The sequence below is a fragment of the Fringilla coelebs genome (assembly GCF_963513975.1).
Source record: "Fringilla coelebs genome assembly, chromosome: 10".
NCBI lineage: Eukaryota > Metazoa > Chordata > Aves > Passeriformes > Fringillidae > Fringilla > Fringilla coelebs.
The window spans coordinates 6,064,385-6,083,073 of NC_140036.1; the positions used below are offsets into that span (position 1 = coordinate 6,064,385).

Genomic DNA, 18,689 nt, shown 5'->3' on the forward strand with positions numbered 1-18,689 from the left:
CTGAACAGAATTAATTACACAAAACTGGCAGCAGTTTATCCTCCAGGCTTCTGTCCATAAGGAAAGGCTCAAGGGGAAAGGTGTAGTTCTGACACCCAGCACTTCTGCTGGGAGAAATATTCCCTTTACTGTGGGTGATGTGCACCTGTTAAGCTGCACTCTTTAAAGTACTTGTATATCCTGAATTTTAACTGAGAGGTCTTCTGAAACTTCTAGAATGACTGCAGCATTCTTGGAGATGTTAAGCCAACTCCCAACACCTTGTCTTGGAAACAGTCCTGCCCAAGGTTTGAGGGAGAGCATCCTCTCTCTGCAGTCAAATAATGAAAAAATTCTGGTAAAGTTTCCATGTTAGACACAACTCAAGATCCAACTTTCCAGAAGTTTTTTCCAGAACCGTTGGGCTGGAATGAAAAGCCATTGACAAACTTGGTCTCCTACCTTTCAAAACAGGACCTGAAAAGGGCAGAACTTGAGAGACCTTCAAGTGCTGCAGCTGCATAGAGATGGTGACAGTCTCCCCGGAGCTGCTGGGACCAGAAACAAAGAGGGAGCAGGATGGCTAAATGGAAACTTTGAATTCTTCCTCTTGTTCTCAGTGTTGGAATGTCTACCATGAAGTGTTCATTAGGCCCATAATTACTCCTTTAATTGCAAAGCCAATGTCTCAATTGCTGCCTTGTGAAACACAGCTTGCAGCAGTGTGGGCTGGGCTGTACCTTCCAAGAGATAAGAAAAGCATCTTATCAAAGGATCTGTATTCAGCTCTTTTCAAACATGGCTTTGGGTATTCCCACAAGAGAAGGAAAAAAAAGGATTTGCAGAAATAGGACTTTAAGCATAATCATAAAATACTTAACTTTGAGGTGTCTGACTGGAATGGGAAATGGGAAAATGGGTTTTAATGGTGAGCTAAGGAGCAAGGACCCTTCACTACATGATCATTTCCTGTAGTTATGGTTAATTCCAGGACATCCCATTTGCCTGAAGAAGGACTGGGGGAGCAGTTGATGTCATTGCTGTGCAGTTGAGAGAGCAAAGCATGAAACACCAAATCCACTCCTCAGGCACATTGTTCCCATGGTAGTGGTTCTGTGCTAATGCTGGTTCCTTTCCATTTCTGTCCATTTCTTTACCCCTTCCTCTCCCTTCAAGACATCAAACCCCTCCTCCAAATAGGGAGCAATTAAAAGTCCCTATTGAGCACTGATGCCCAGGAAGAGATATGGATTGTTAATGGAGACAGTCATCTTAAACCCCTCTCTGAATGCTGAGAGCAGGAAGCAGATGCCTCTGCACTTATCAACTCTTAGAGGCTGATTTGGGGGAATTGGGGAGCATGGAGTGAAGCCAAAGAAAGACACAAAGAGGAAGCCCTTGAATCACTCTGGAGAGGTGCCTTTGGTGTTCACACATACAATATGCATTGAGGTTTTCCACGCTGAACAACCACCAAACACCTGGAAAAAAGGCAGTGAACAGTGGAGGACAAAGCTGGCTGATTGTCTATAGACACTAAATGCAAGCTGACTTCCTGAGATGGACTAACTGGCAGATGAAATTCAGAATAGGTGTATGGTAAGATGGTAAGATTGAGTCCATAGAAAATAATAAGTTTCCTACCTGTGTCTGGAATGAAAATGTAAAAATTCACTGGAAAAATGAATAGAGAACAAAACAGATATTGCAGCAGCGCATAACAATGAGACAAAAAATCATGAAGAAAATCTTTTGACTATTAACAGCCAAACTGTAGAGAAAGTAAGACATGAGAGGCCAGCTGTGCCCTCCTCTGTAAGCATCAAGACTTCCTCAGCAAACAGCAGCTCCCTATGAGTGGGACCAGAGTGGTTCTCATTGCGCCCAGTTACCCTGAGAAGCTGGAGCTGCTCTGTGACCTCCCCCAGACTGAGGCAATGCTCCCATTTTCCAAGCAGGAAGAGATTGCTGGTCTACTACAGCTTTCATTCCATGGCTCACCTTACACCAAGACAATGGAAGCTGCTGAACTCTCTTTGCCCCTCCTTCCCAATAAGAGGCAGTGCCTGGGTTTGGGCAAACCCTAGAGACAGCAGTACCTTCAGAGAGGGCTCTGCCCAGTCACCTAACCAGGGCCAGCACCAAGAGCCCTGCTGGCACATCTCCAGGACAAACTCAGGACTACAGCAAGTGGAAAGGCAAATGTTCTATCCTCCTGTCACTTAAATGCAAATCACACATATACTAGCTAAGAGCAGAGACATTTTAGAGGTGAAGCTCTTCCACTGGAAGTACAAAAACTGAACAAGCCCTCTCTCAACTGAAGAGGAAGGACAGTGTTGGATAAAACTAACTTTCAGAAAGTAACTGTTGCCAGTATAGCTCTGATTATAGTACCTCTAAATACCATTTAGAGACAGTTTTTCCTCCTTAAGATTGCACACAAGTCTGGACATGTAGGTATTCTCTTTATCAGTGGGCTACCCTGGTGACCAGCTGATATCAAACCAGCCATAAATGTTAGAGATGCCAAATGCCTTAAAGGCAGATGAGAAGTGCTAATGCTGTTGCTCAAACAAGGCCTTATTACTACTCCAGACAACAAGATTTTTCACTCCCACCCTCTCCACAGCCTTTAAAGAGACATAATAATCTGCTTACAACTTACTGTGTACAGCAGATCCTCTGGAGTTACAGGGCTGATGAAAATGGTACGGAGACATCGCAGGCAAGCTTCAATAAACTTCAAATCTGGCGAGAGCAATCCTATAAATATGGGCACATCAACCATTCAGTCTCATTATCTTTGTTTATTTCAGTACTTCAGGAACATTTACTGACACAGATCCATTAAGGGAGGAGTACCTTGCAATAAGGCTGGGATAATATGGCAGTCTAGGAGGGATTTGACATTGTTCTCTGTCCCCATGGCAAGGCTGCCCAGGACCACTGCACATTCTGTTCTCAGCTCCGTGCTTGAGGTCTCTTGCTGGAGTAAATACAGCAACCTGCAAACACAAGTATTTTAGAAGAACATTCATATGGAAGAGAAAATTTCAGTCTGAAAGAAAATAATCTGAATCCTGCTATGTAAAGGGGATGAAAACCTTAATAGAAAAATGAAGACTGAGCAAAAGAGTAACACTTCATTCACAACCTTTTCACACTGTGTGTTCCTACACAACTTTTACTTGGTGTAGAAAAAATCCCACTGCTCTTGGTTAAAAAGGTACTGTCACAGTACTGACATCCAGGATGGGCCTTTCAGGATAACAGGGAAATCCCAAATTTCAGTTAAAGGAAATGAGTTTGCAGTTTGAGGCTGATGGGAAAGGGAACCTTAACACCTGATTACCATTGTGGGGATGGTTATCTTTAGGAGTGATTTCTTCTGGGTCACAACTGCAGAGTGACTCCATCACCAAGCACAAGCATGGGGTGGGCTGAGGGTAATCTGAGTTTGGAACACTGAGAAATGATCACATAAACAAAGAAAGCCCAGGAAAGCTGTATGTGCAGAAAGGCAGCTGTATTGGAGCTAAACAGGATCACTTCAAGCCTAAAGCACATCTTGCCAATGGTGTCATCTGGGTCCCAATCAATTTGGATTCTTTCTACAGTATCAAGAAGCAAAATATATAATCAATGGTATGCAAAATCAACACTAAGGAAAAATAACACTCCCTCAATCCTGCGGGATCAGGTAACTTTGCACTACTATTACTTCTTTACAGACACATGATTTTTTTTTTTCTCTGCTGTTTACATTAGGTAATGACAGGAAACAAAAGCTTCTGTGGTCATGTAGAAATGTACTGAGAGATCCTGGCTAAAATTCATCCTGGAAAAGAAGAGAATATTGAGCTCCTATGTGAAAAGCACAATCTCATCTACTGTTCTAACTCTGGCTGACTCCTCTGCTGTATGTGTTGGTAAATATTGATCTAATTACTAATTAAAACATGTCAGTAGCAATAACCTTTTTAAAAATAGCTTTCAATAACCTAGAGGCTAATTTAGAAATTCAGAAATGCAACGGTATTCCCTTCCATTTTCACTAGAAAGTCCTGAAGACCAGCTCTGTGTCTTCCCTGTACAGACCACACCAATGGCCTTCTCTCATCATCAAGGCCTTCAACAAATAACCTGCTGCTTGTATGCAGAAATGTTCAGTCACAGAATCATTAAAGTTGGAAAAGTCCTCTCAGATGATCATCAAGTCCAACTATTAACCCAGCACTGCCAAGGCCACCACTGCCCCATGTCCCCAGATGCCACATCCACACCACTTTTAAATCCCTGCAGGGATGGGGACTCCACCACCAGTGCCCCAGGCAGCTGTGCCAGGGCTGGGCTTTTCCAGGAGGAATTTTCCCAGTATCCAACCTGAACCTTCCTGGTACAGCTTGAGGCTGTTCCCTCTCATCCTGACCCTGCTCCCTGGAGCAGAGCCTGACCACCCCCAGCTGTCCCCTCCTGCCAGGAGTTGTGCAGAGCCAGAAGGTTCCCCCTGAGCCTCCTTTTCTCCCCCTGAACCCCTTTCTCAGCTGCTCCTGGTGCTCCAGCCCCTTTCCCAGCTCTCTTCCCTTTCCTGGACATGCTCCAGCCCCTCAATATCATGTCCTAAAAAGACTTTTTTCCCCAAAATAATTTTTTAAAAATTCAAAAGCACATGAAACTCTGAAGGCTTTTCTCTTCCAAGGAAAGTAATTGCTATTTTCTTTCCCATTAACACCCCACACATGGAACAGATGTTACAGTTCTGCTTCTCTTAAAGAGCAAAAATTAAACACATCAACTACAATCTCCAGTCTAACATGCTTAAAATAGAAAGCCTTACCTAAACTTTATAATTAGCGAAGATCAAAATTTAAGTTCCCATTTTACATACAATAAGTTTCTGAAATACTAATAATATCCTTTTCTACGTCTTTAAAATAAGTCTGAGGTTCAGATCAGGTGTTCCACAGAGCTAGACATGCATATTGTAATATTTTCTATTTCTGTCTTTAAAAGACAGAACTCACACCAAGTAACATTGAAAATTAGGTACTTCCATGACAAACTATAAAATCACAAAAAGTTTCAAGTGAGGAGAATCCATATAGTCATTAAAGAGAAAAATTAGGAAAGTACTGTCAAGCATTAAAGACAAAGATCCACATCCTTCTATTGTCCAGGGGAACATCCTGGACTGGTCTGTTGTTCCCACGCTCTAGCCTAGACAAATTCAGCAAAGATGTAATGCATTCCTCCTTTACATTAGTATCATCAGGATAAAAAAGAAGCAAAATGGCATTTATATGCAGGGGAAAGAAGGGAAGATTATAATTTGGATTTTGGAAATTTAAAAATATGATTAAGGTACTTGTTCATAGTTCACATCTTCTAAGAACACAGTGTCCCTGCATAACCTGGATCCTTGATCTGCAGCCTTGTCCCTTATCAGCCAGCCTCTGGATTCCAAAGCAGCAGAAATACTGGAACAAGGCTGTGCTAGAACCACCACAACACACTTTTGTGTGCTTCAGGGGAAAACAAAAGCACAGATACACTGAAAAGGTTGTCTAAATAGCAAAAAATGTGCTAATGTTCTTGTTGACACTCTTCAGCCTGTAGTTCTGCAGTAAAGCTCATTACAACAAACAGGAAATTAAATAAACCTGATAGAAGGATCTTACAACATCTTCACAAGCATTTTCCAGCGGTTTAAAATGCAGTACTTGGATTTTTTTCAAACTTCTATAAGGCTTCTTCAGATATTTTCCACTTACATTTATATAAAATACAACTTCTGCCCTTCTAAGGGCAATGAAATGATTAAAGCTTTTTTTCTCAAGCATCAGGAATGATATCCAGGAAATGAGGAAGGACAGCAAATCCATCCAGAGAGACACTCCAATGGACTCCATGAACAATCATGCCAAGAAACAGAAATTAGGTCAGCTGAGGCATGATGCACACCTGGGAAAACCATGGATTATTTTAAAGTAGAAAACTTCCACGGGAAGCAGCTGCTGAACAAAAGGAAAGTACAGTGGCTTAGCAAGGAAGAGACTCAGCTCAGCTTTCTCTTTCCTTTGATGATGACTGAGTTGGGTGTGATGCACCAGAGTTCCACACCATAAAACACATGTGCACGGTTTAGACCTCCCCAATCCAGTCTGAGCACCAACCTCAAATAGAACAGAAATGCCCTTTTTCACATTCCAGCCCATTCACAAGTTGTCACAAAAAATTCTCAAGTTCCTTAAACACCTGGCAAGGAGAAGAGACTCAGCACTTCCTCAAACCCCACAGGCAGGCAGGTGGAGGAAGAGCCCAGGACAACAGTGAGTGCTGTGAAGCTTTCATCCAAGTATGCTAATAAATAAGAGCCTTAATTGAGTCATGATTAGCTGAACATTTATCACCAACCCCCTTGCAAAGGGGATGAATACACTATTTGTGGGATTATCCTATTGTATCTTATTCTATCTTGGAAGATGCTTCTGCTCCAGTGCATTGCAAGAAGGCCCAAAAGCTCTTCCCTGGAAAAGTCCTGTGATGAACATACAGATGAAAGCACTGCTGAGGTGAGTTACCCCTGCTGGCTGACAGAACACAGAATAAAAAGTCACTGCATGCACAGAGGTGACCTCTGAACATGCTGGAAGTCCAGAGAGAGTCAGCTCCAAATAGTGAATGGAATTAATGTATTGAGAATAGCTCAAACAAGGCAGGAACACAAACTTTTTTTCAATCTGTTCTTTTTAGTGCTAAAAAGCACTACTTTTCAGACATAACAAGAAGCAATCCCTTTCCACAGAACTTCCCAAAGCCACTACCAAGTATAACTTTAAAAGCCTTCAGAATAATTTCTGTATAATAATATCTGAAGTGACAAATTAAATAGCTGTAGATTCTTACACAAGAAGACTCAAAAATGAGTGATTTTTAAAACTGCTTGTCACAGAAATTTATCCTGGAGTGAGATGACAGTTTCCCTTCTGGAACCAATGGTAATTCCAAATCTCCAGAGGCTGGATGCAAGGGACCTGGGCTAACTTTACTCCCTAAAAAGCCCTGCAAAGCAAAGATAACTGCTTCTGAAATACTTCCCACGGTGCACAGTTTTTTAAAAGAGCCAAGTTGAGCAGTATGCAGTGTTATATGTAGGGAAGCTGGCTGTACAGAGAGCTTTTCCCTTGGGAGTAAAACAAGGAGTCTCAGCCCTAGTAATTTATCCTAATGCTTAGACATGCTCACTAACTAATTAATATTCCATGAGCTGTTCTATATACACCACAAAACCTGCATCCAGTCTGATCCTTCATGTAACTAAATCCAACTTTGGAGAGTTTCAGTATCTACTGAGCTGCAAGAGGTCTGGATTTGAAACTCCACATTTTTCATGATTACAATCAAGTTTTCGCTTCCCTTCCTCTTTAATGATGTTTTATTTGGAAACAGCCTTGGCTCCTCCTCTGGAGCCCTGTTTACAGCAGGAATATTCCCCCAGTGCTCCATGGGTTCCTGTCCTGGTCCCTACCCTGGTGCTCCCAGCTCCCTCGAGGTGCTCACACCCCCCTTCCAAGGGACTTGAAGGCTACTGAGGTGGCTGCAGCACAGCCTCTCCTCTTGGTTACTAGATCAAAACCCTCCATCCCAGTGCATCACCACTGTCAAATCTCCAGTCTGAGCTGAATTTATTGCAATGTTTCCCCCTAAGACCATTCCACGCCCCACTCAGCAAAAGAGAAATACATCCTTTCTTTACAGAATAGGAACACACAGCGCCTGGAACCAAACAGAAATAAATTTACACCAACAGCACTCACTTTTTAACTTCCACAGTGAATTACACTGGTTCCGTTTAAGACTATTTTTAAGATTACAAAAGCCTTTTGTTCCACAAAAAGTGTGCTAATAGGCATCACACAAAGCAACATCTTCACCTAGTCTTGCTTCAACCATCTTATCACTTTGCCCAAGACTGATGTCTTATTTCTATGTTCACCTGCTCATTCCATTGACTTTGATAACACACATTCAAACTTTATTCTAAAGCTTTCAGAGACTCCTGTCTGATTTAGAATATCACCATCTGAACAACTGCTGTTCATTAAGACAAATTAATTCTAAAATGTTTTGTCTGAGGATATCAAGTGACCTTATACCAAAAGTCAACTGGTTTTACTTCCCATTCACCTGCAGTTTGAAATTCTCCATTATACAAAAAGATTACACTACAGTCTCACTGAGTTTGATATCACCAGCCAATATCCTGCATCAGGACATGAAAGAGGACATCAAGAACACATTTTTGAGTGATTTTGTACAGATTTGACTCTCCCAGATCCTTAAGAAAGAGAAACATGAGGTATCACAAAGCTGCCTTCTACATGATATTTTTAAACTTGAAACCTAAAATTCTAATAAAAATACACAATAGAAAAGGTGGCATTGGAAGTACATCTTGTACTAACAACCTTCTTTTTGCTATAGGAACAGGCACTTCAGAGATATGGAGTTGTGTAGATTCTAAACAACAGCTATCACACAATTCTGCTAACTGCAAATGTTTGCCTTGACTCACCTGCACTCCCCAGCTGTGTTAGAAGAATACCTTGCTCCAGTTATACACATCATCTTTATGGAGAGAGTTATTCCTCATTAAGAGATGTGCAATTATGCAATCAAGTCCTGACTCCTGACTTGATTTGAAGAAAAGCAAAGGACAACCACAGGAGAGCCTCTGCTCCCCACCTCTTTCACCACCCTAGAGCAAAGCAAGCCTTGGAAAACCAGCAAGGCAGGTGAAGCTCTCTCCCCATAGCACCTGTGCAGATCCCTGCCCTGGGGGGTGCGTGACAGAAAATCCCAATGCAAACTGCACAAAGAACAGAACAAGGCATCAGGAAACAATTGTGTCCTGACCTCTTAAGAACATCCAAGAAGTTTGGACTAAACACTTCCTAATGTGCATGACAGACCTCACAGTACTGAGTCCAAGTGCACGGAGTTCCTGGAAGCAAGCTGGGAGCAGGCCAGGGACATGGAAGGTCCCAGAAGATGTGCAGACCTGATAGCAGCACATTTACTAATGGCCCCAGCAGAGGCCAGCCCTCAGCTCCTGCAGGCACCAGGGCAACCAGGGGGGCACAGAGGAGCACTGGAGGCATGAGCAGCTCTGACAGATCCTCAGGCCTTGCTCTGAGGCAGGGTCAAACATGGAATCATTTCAAGGGGCTGTCCTGGTAAATTTTCCAGCTCCCATAGATGGAGATCCACGGCACTGCCACCCCAGCAGCCCCTCAGCATTTCAAGGCACATTTCTCCACTGCTGTAGGGCAAGTCCTGCTCTCCCCATTCTCTGCTCATCTGTCTTGTTTTCAACTCCACACAAGAAGACCTGCTTTTGTGAGAGTTAGTTTTGTGTGATTATTGAGCTGAGGCAGGTCTCAGTGCAAACACAAGACAAGAAGTGGAGGTAGGACATGGTCAGAAGCACAGAGGGTGGTTCTGAGAGAGGAGCTCTGTTACACCAACCTGGCATTTCACCTGCACTGCCAGGGGCAGAGCCACCTAAAGCATTTCCTTTCTCATCTTTTTTACCAGGTTACACAGTTACCAAAGCAGCAATCTTTTATTCTTTTGGCAAAAGAATTCTTCTAAAAGAATACTGCCTGAAGGAATTTGATTATGTTTAACAATAAATCAAAACATAAAATTTCATCTTGGTGTGTTTACAGCCCTAGAAACAATTTAAAATCCCAGTAAATTCTTACTAGTTTTCACTTCCATAGGCAACCTAACAGTCTGCTGTGCAGAATTCAAAATTCAAGTGATGGAACAGAAGAAAGTCCTTCAGCTGTTCCACATGGCCTTTAAAATGTACTCCAAAGAAATTTTAAAAATTTTAAAACCCAACAGTTAAACAGAATCACTAATAAATGCCAGGGAAAGGTTAAAATTAGCTACACAAAATTCTTTGAGGTGCACCTACCTAGAGAAAGCTTTGGGAAGAAGTGCACTACCACCTTACAAGGCCAAATAACTGACTTTATGTGATAGGGGAACAACCAGCTGCAAGTTAGAAAATAATTTTCAGTAAGTGACAAGAATGATTTAGTGATCCTGTTAAAGGCCCTGGGTGGTTAGGACTAAGATTTGATTTAAAAACTGTATTAATTTTGGAGCAAAGGAATAACTGAAGCTCTTAATGAAGTGAATTGGACTTTAAATGCTGAACTCTCAGCAATAATTAGATCAGCAGTAACTTCCTTCAGATAAGGTTTTTTGTCAAAATCAAACAGAACAGAGCTTCAACAGCTAACTACAACAAACAGGATGACAGAGCTCTGCTCTGCTCACTGGAATTTAACATTGCCTTCCCTGTGCTCTGCCATCCCCCACATGAAAGAAGGAAGGAAATGATCCCAGGATTGAAGGGCCCTGCTGGTGCCTGCATGGCAAACCAGCAATGCTGCACCTCTCTGGGTAAAAAGAGCTGCTCCACAGACTTGGAACACTGACTGATCAGGAACTTCCTCCTGCTCATTTCACTCAAGGGTTTTCTTATCCAATTCCACCTCTGGGAGCCATTTACAGTTCAGAGGGTTGGGAGCCAGCAGCACTACAGACTGCTACTCAATGAACAGCACTTAGTTAGTTCAGAAGCCCTGGTAAGATGACTTAGAGAAGAACAATTTACATTTGAACTGATGATTCCATCATTTCCCTGAGAATTAGACTGTAAGAGGAACTGAGAGAAAGCATTAAATATTGAACTTGGACTCCAAAGAGGTGTCTGACACACAAGCTGCAGGATTTGTTCTTATAAAACTGCTGAGTAAAGGAGCACACTAACAATTACTGTGGATTTCTTGGTCTCTGCTAGCACTAATGTGGGGCAGAAAGAAAAAAAAGCTGAAGGACAGTACAAGTAGGAAACTATTTCTGCCAATGCTGTTGTGTCTTAGCTTTAAGTTGGTCTGCCACTTAAAGAACTTGGCCTTAAAATAACTTTTCCCCTCTAAACTTTTGAAATTCTTATTTTTTAGTAGTATTTCTAGAAAATAGAATTTTTAAAAGTAACATTTTTGCAGCCTTGACAGGGGCCCAAGGCCAACATTCCATGAGAATGGAAATTCTGTGATTCTAGGAAGAGATACAGAAAATCACTTCTTGGGAAACAAAATCCACACATAAGCTGGCTATTTCCATTCTGAACATCCAGGGCCAAGTCTGTGCACACATTTGTACAGTTTTAACACCTCCAAGTTTTAAATTCCAGACATGGCAATTCTGCAAGCTTTCTTTAATCAACTTTGTTTTCCCTAGCACCCTCTTCAGAACAAGCAGTCCAGAGATGACCACAGGTCAGACTGAACTTTAAAGAGCCCCCAAAAAATTCATTTAAGGTATTGATACATGTCCCTTTCCAAAGATGACACCACTGAAGAGCCAGCTCACAGACTCAGGAGGCCACTGGCCCAGAAATAACAGGGATCCACCATTCTTCCACAGCAATTGCTTCCTTTGTAGGAATATCTTCAAAGGACTTTGCACTTCTTTGCAATTTTTTAAATAATAGGATTATTTCATATATTCCAGTAGTATTTGGCCCAATTTCAAACAGAAGATACTTCTAGACTTGTTTCCAAGCCCCATATGAGTCTGTTCTAAATCTGAAGATACTGTTTTCTTTTCCACTGAGTGACAGGTCTGAAGGGGTTCCTTGGGTCTAAAGAGTATTTTCTGAAAGCTTGATAGAGGAATAGTTGGGGAAGGAGAAAGAAGCAAGAAATGAGTAAAAAAAAAGCTGAACCACAGGACAAAGCTGCAGCAGAATTCTAACAATTCCCATTAGAGAAGAGAATCAACTTCCTGTGGGAGTCTGCAACTGAACTCTGTGAAAAGAAAACTGCTCCTAAAGACTTAAACCAAAGAATGGCATGTTGGTTATTCCTCTCCTCACTGAGGGAGAGGTTTGGCTTTGCAGACTGAAATTCCCCAGGCCCCTGTACTCCACCAGCTTCACTGATTAGAAGGTACATCAAAAGAGCCAAAGGATTCCCACCTCCTTGTTCTCTAATCCAAACAGTCAATAACCTAGAGAAGTCTGTCTGCAACACCTTGAGGAAATTGTAAAACCTTCAGAAGGGCACTTGGGGGTAGAGGATGTCAGGTTATAGCCAGGGAGGATCACCTTTGGGCACAATAACTCAGTATATTTCAGCTAGTCCTCCAGTCTGAAGAACCTTTTCTGAAGATCTCAGAAGAAGCTTCTGGTCATTTGAGAATAACTTGTCCAGAAGAGAGGACAAGTGTGATAGTTCACTTTTTAACATTCCCCAGGGTCGGTCATTTCTCTGCAGTTGTAGATTAACTGTAAAATTTACCTGGGCAGCCAGAAAGCATTAACAACAATGAAGAAAAAAGCACTTTTGAATTTTCCTTACTGGGCACAAAACAAGCAGCAGCAAAAAGCAGGATAACTGAGGGAACAGAAGTCCTACAAAACGTAAGAACAGGTAGATTCTAGATTTGGAAGGTGAAGCTTTTAAAATGGGAACCACAAGAATCAGCAGGACTTGCAAAAACCCCTTAAGACCTGTTGCTGATAGAAATTCCTTAAATTTCTCATCATCTTCAACAAATGCCCATTTTCATCTTTTCATCTCCTGTGAAGTCTTCTCTTCACCTGTTTGTAGCTGGTCAAAAGGGAAGATAATCCAGCAGGTTTTGTACAGGGGTGGCCCCACTGCTAATCCCTAGAGAATTTCAAGGGCCAGCCTTGGCACAAACTCAATGTGTCAGTGAGAAGATACTCTCTGCAAATAAAAAGCATTTTTGACAAGGCAGCAGCAGCAGCTCTCAGGCAGAATAGTTTGGGACCTGGTTGCCATTTAAGCAAAAAGATACAGGGTGGGTGCCACACTGACAGCACAAGGACTGCAGAGCTCAAGCTTTTCATTCTCCATTGCTGCAAACTGAGGCTGAAAGAAAGCTGGAGGAGAAGAGGGATGAAATGAAAGCTGTAGTGAGCAGTCTAGGAGCTAAAGTCACCTGTTCAATTTGTACTATTGGAATCAGGGTCCAGAAAATGTTAACATCAGCTGAAGCAGCAAGGTACAATAAAGTATGATCAATGGGTTTTAATCCTCTGAAGCAAGTGGAGCAGACAAGCAAATTATCTCAGATGTTTTTTAATATTTTAAATTAAATCTTAAACATAACCTTACACATTTTCAGTTATCAACTCACCAGGCAGTTGGCTGAAGAACAGGATTAAGATACAACCACTTTCATCCATCATTAATATCAGTGTCAAAAAAATAGATTTTATTCCTGAGCTGATAAAGTTCAATAAAAACACCAAGACTACTTTAGAGAATTCTATGAAATTCTAAATGAAAAGCATTACTCAACAGCCTGTTCTGTAATACATGAGTTTAACAGATATTTCAAGTCTCTCTCAGTTACATTAAAGAAAGTATTAAGTCAACTACAATCAAAGTTAAAACAAAAAAGTGCCTGTGATCGAAGGATCATTATTCCAGACCTGTTGTGAATCAGTGAAAAGGAGAGTAGCAAAGGACATACCTTGGAACTGCTCCCAAAACAATCAAGTTGGCTTTTTGTTTGTTGTTTCCAATTACAGCATTTTTCATATCTCTGTAAATCCAGAAAGAAAAACAAACCCTGGTAAATTATGCTGAGGTACTGAGGGCTTATCTATAGAATTTACTATTTCCATGAGGCTTATCAAGCAGTTTTCCACGTGTCCATGCTGCAGCTACAGACTGGGCAGTGCTTCAGGGCACAGTTTCCTCAGCCCACAGGAAAATACCCCAGAGCTCTGGGATTCCACTACATCCCAACTCCTGCAAGTAAGCAAAAACCCAAACTATCTCACATGCACACCATACACCAAGAAGTCTTATTACTGACAAAAACTACATATACTGGTTCTTTGTGCCCACATTGCCAGTAGACATCTAAAACAATTTAAAAACCCCACTACTGGTTGGGAAGTCAAATATTGGGAATTTAAAGAATTAACTGAATAGTCTACTGGGTGCAGGGAAAGGCAAGGTAAGAAAAAGGAACAAGGAACCATCACCAGTCTCCAGAGACCAGGCTTTTACTCACTTCACCCCAGGCTTCCTTTCATGTATTTCAGCAGGACACCTAAACATCTGTACATCAAAATCTCAGGAACTAAGTGGAAACCAAAGCACTTTCCCACCTGAGAGTCACTGCAAGGTTACACACATTACAGGCATTCATACTATGGTACCAGAACATGGGAAGCACTTTGGGAAGTGGACACTGGTTGCACACACCAAGAATTCCTATGAAAACCTGTGATTTGCAATCTTGTTCAGAAAATTGCTGCTGCATCCTAAAAACTATCACCACCTGCTCTTTTTTCTCTTCAAATGAGCACATTGAGCATACATGAACATCCAGAGAATCTGAAAGCAAGCTTGCAACTTAGAACTGGTTTCCAAAAACAAAATTATTCATTTCTAGGAAGCTTTCTAGCTGTTGGGGCCTTTATAGAGCAGAGAATAATGAGAGAGATCAACTTCAGGTAATTCTTTATCACCAAAAAACCAAAACTAGATTGATTATAGTGTTAGCAGCAAAATTGACAAGTTAATCACTATGCATATAATTTATTCAAACAATTTGGGAGTGGTAGTGGTTGCTTTAAGTGAGCACATTTCCTTGCCTCTAGATCTCTCCCAGCTGCTATCTGCAATTTTTAAGAAACATAGAGCAGCCCTGTCCTGTGAGATCTGCCCTGGCCAGCAGGAACACTATAAGTCCTTTGGTGTGCACTGAAAAAGCAGATCTCACTGCAGCAAGCAGCTGTCCCAAGTGCCCCAAGTTTAACAACTCCCTCCACTAGAGTTGTAAAAGACTTCTTAGCCAAGGCAGGCAACACCTTACTGGCACAAACAGGACCTCCATAAAGCTCAATTAGCAAAAGGTAATTGCATGTTCTCCCTAAATTTCTCCACGTGCTCTCTCCTTGCATGCTCAAGAGTACTTGAGGAATTCCAGGTTAGCTCCAAGTCCAGCTGTGATCTCAGAGCTCCAGCATAGGATCATCACTAAAAGCAGCTCAGCTGCAGTTCTGTGCACACCTGAACCCAGCAGTCAGGAACCCCCCTGCAAGGAGCCACCACTGAACAGCAACTGCCAGCCCAGCCCAGCCCAGCTCCACCTAGCTCAGCATCAGAGGGAAATGCTGCACCTTTCTGCTGTGTCTCCCTAAGGTGGGTAGCTTCACATCACAAGGCAGGAGGTAGAGGAGAAAGAGCAAGGTCAGGAGACAGGCTCAGCTGGAAGACCCTGAAAATCCCACAAATGGAGTTGAAGTTGTCACTAAAATCAGAAACAGTACTTCAGTGGTTTCTATGCTGAACCCTTCACATTAAAGGTAATTTTTAAAAGTTTATGAAATGCAAGAGTCAGTCCAAAACAGTGGCAGAAGCAAGGGTCAGATGTCTCAGAGGAATAATGGAAACTGCACCAACAGATGTGTCAAATTCAGGCCCTAAAGAGCTCAGGCCACTCCAAGACTTCTGAAGAGGCTGCCTCTCCCTGCTGCCCTGAGGCACCAGAGTCATCAAAAGCTGCACCCGTACCCACAACCTGCAAAGGCATCTCAGGCAGCTAAAGGGGAGGCAGTAACCAAGCATTCTGGAAATTAACAAACAGATTTTGGTGATGTTTTAATACTCTGTGCTTGTGATTTTACATCATATTTTGTGTAAAGAAACAAACAAACAAAAAAAAAACCCAACAACAAACAAAACTGAAAAGAACACTACCCAACTTTTGTGACTAGTGCTCCAATCCCCAACAGAATGACTTGTTAACATTATAACCATTTAATAAGTATTACCTATTAGAGCTTGATTCAGAGACCCTTTCACAAGTGGCAGGAGCATGGCCAAGTTCCGTAACACTCAAGTGGAGAGGGTTAGTGAGGGCACAGTCCTGATCTGTAAATGACTCTGATGAATTTCTCCATCCCATGGTCATAAAGTTCCTCAGAAAAGTTATGTCAGACAGGTAAGAAATGGCACAAGCTTGAGATTTCTGACTGATCCAACACATGTACATTCGATCAACTTCAACTTGCAGGCAAGGCAAATACCTTCAGATTGGTACCATGACCAAAACCCGTCAGAGACAGGGCTCAAAGGTCCCATGTCTGTGTGCACTCCCAAGCTCCCTGCCACACTTCTCTCTCCCAAGCTGCCACCCTATTTAATACACAGGAAGCTGTGGATATAGAAAGCAAGAACACCCTTAAAATGCCATATTCAAATGCTGCATAGTAGTAGACTTTTTTGAGTACTATGAAAAATAATTATGTAATTGCATATGATATTTTATAGAGATTTTCCTGATCAGGAAGCTAGTTCCCTAAGAAGCAAGGAACTACCAAATGCTGTCCTAGACTACTACCAGGTCCTTGCTGAATCACAAACCTTGGAAAAACTGAGGGCAACTCCCTTACTTGAGAACATTACCTCCAACAAGTTCAAGCTTGACTGATTTCAGATCCAAGACATCATGAGATACATCCAAGGAAAAAAAGCAGCAAAGATCACTATCTCGTGCAAGAGGCAACAAAGAAACCTCAGAAACTGAGTCCAAAACTAACCCCCACTTTATTTCCAAATGTCAGGCACCCTGCTCCCATTTCCTCCGTGCAAAGGAGTGCTCAGCAGGAGGGAAAAGGGAGCAGCAGTAACCATGCAGTTACAGGGAGATGAGAACTTCAGAGGTACAAAACACCCCTGGTGACTCCAGGCCTAACCTGTGACAGGACCATGATCCCGAGGGAGATCCAGCCTTTCCAACTCCCAGCTCCAAGCTCAGGTTATGAGCCAGCTGTCAGCAGCCTCCCAAGAAAAACTCAGAGCTGGCACCTGCACCCAGAACACCTCAGCACCAGGTGTTCCTCAGCGTTCCTCAGCAACACCTCAGCTTCAAGCTTGTCTTTTGACTCTCTGGAGAGTCCAAAGACAAACCTGAAGCTCCATAAAACAGAGCCCTTAAGATGCATTTGAGGTTGGCTGGGTTTTTGGTCTGGACTTTTATCTATCCTGCATATTAAATCTTAGTTTAGGTTCAAACTAAATTCCAAATCATTTAACAAAATAACCTGCATGACAATCAATTTAATGCATAGATTTAAAATCTGATATTTATGTTGACAAGTATTATAGTGCAATAAAGTAATTTACATAGGAAAAAACTGCAAGAAGGAATAACACAAGCTGACAACAATAAATTACTGCAGAGCTCCTAGCTAAGTGCTTGGGAATATTGCTTCCTGAAGTGCTAAACCAGCTTTTTCAATCTCTTATTGCTTCTTAAAGAAATAAAAATATCATTTCATCAGTTGAACCTGTGACCATTCAGCTTTAAGTTATGAAACAATCTAGAGACTGGAAAAGCAGAACAAGTGATCTTCTTCCTACAACTTGAGAAAATCAAAAAACTATTGGGTGATATTTATCAGCTCTAACAATGTTTCAGAACATTGCAACCAAAAAGCAATCAGTTTAATTAATTAGCTATAAATAAAATGCAGTGCATGCTAGTATATGAACACAGTATGAGTGTTTAAAATATTTTAGGAGTACATTAAACTAAAGAAAAATCTAATTTCCATCTAAATACAGCTTGACAAGATTTACAAGAAGAACTAATTTGCCAACTGTGCATGAAGTTCTGGTTTTATTCTGATATTTAATGTGTAATTGTTTAAAGGCACCAGATATAGCCACTTCAGACAAGCAAGAAGTGACATTAAATATAACAGTCTGCAAGTAAAATATGGTCTTTCAGTTTCAATGATTCCTAACCAATAAAAACCAATATTATTAAATGCCTACATCCTGAGAAAATGAGTAGTCAATGAAAATTACTATTGCAGAAGGAAGCTGAGGAGCTGACCTTTACCCTACGCAGAAGTTACTGAAGTTCAACATCCTAATGAAGTCAGTTCTAAGTTTGGGACTCCTTCCACAGAATTAAACCCCAGTGAAACACAAGAGTGAGCTCAGGTCCCAACTGAGAAAGAAAAGACTTTCACAGCATCCCCAATAAGCCCCCATACCTGCATCTCTCCTGCAAAACAAATCCTGAGAAAGCAGCATGGATACAAGGACAAGGTGAAAATTTGGCTCTACCTCCATTTTTAAATACAGTATATCAAGCACAAACAGAATAAATTATAAAATTCTGTTAGGAAACCCTGGAGCCTTCCTACATCACCTTCCACCAAAGCAACACAAAAGATCTTGAAAGCCAGAGCCAGATTGACTTGAGGAAGCAGCCACAGGAACTCCACAGAAGAGGAGGAAATAAACAGCCTGCATGACATTTCCTCATCTTATGGCTTTTGAAAACAGCAGAGAGCCATATCTCAGGGGTTCCTAGACAGAGAAGGGTATCAAACACAAGCTGAACGATCACAGAAGGAAAAGTAGCCCTTGGCACCTCCAGCCAATGCTTTCACTTTTAGTATGAAATAGTTCCAAGAGATTCTGAGCCACTTATGCAGGCAGACAAAGCTCCCAACACAAAGCACTGTCAGGGCTGGAGATTCATCTAGCAAGGGCTGTCCAAAGTCACAACAGAGTGACACAAAGCAGCATTCTCAAAGGTTTCAAAAACTCAAAATGCAA

At 41.7% G+C, this 18,689-nt stretch overlaps 1 protein-coding gene across 3 annotated transcripts in view; it reads right to left on the reverse strand.

Moving 5' to 3' along the window:
• The window catches only part of ARMC8 (armadillo repeat containing 8), a 62,634-nt gene that overhangs the window by 33,831 nt on the left and 10,114 nt on the right, over positions 1 to 18,689 (reverse strand). For 2 of the 3 annotated variants that reach the window (XM_084212656.1, XM_084212655.1), the window contains exons 3-5: positions 13,570 to 13,641; positions 2,845 to 2,987; positions 2,648 to 2,745 (exon numbers count right to left, since the gene is read on the reverse strand). In XM_084212656.1, coding sequence (XP_084068782.1) covers positions 2,648 to 2,745; positions 2,845 to 2,987; positions 13,570 to 13,641 — 313 coding nt within the window. The remainder of the gene's footprint in view (positions 1 to 2,647; positions 2,746 to 2,844; positions 2,988 to 13,569; positions 13,642 to 18,689) is intronic. The other variant, XM_084212657.1, reaches the window with a different exon arrangement.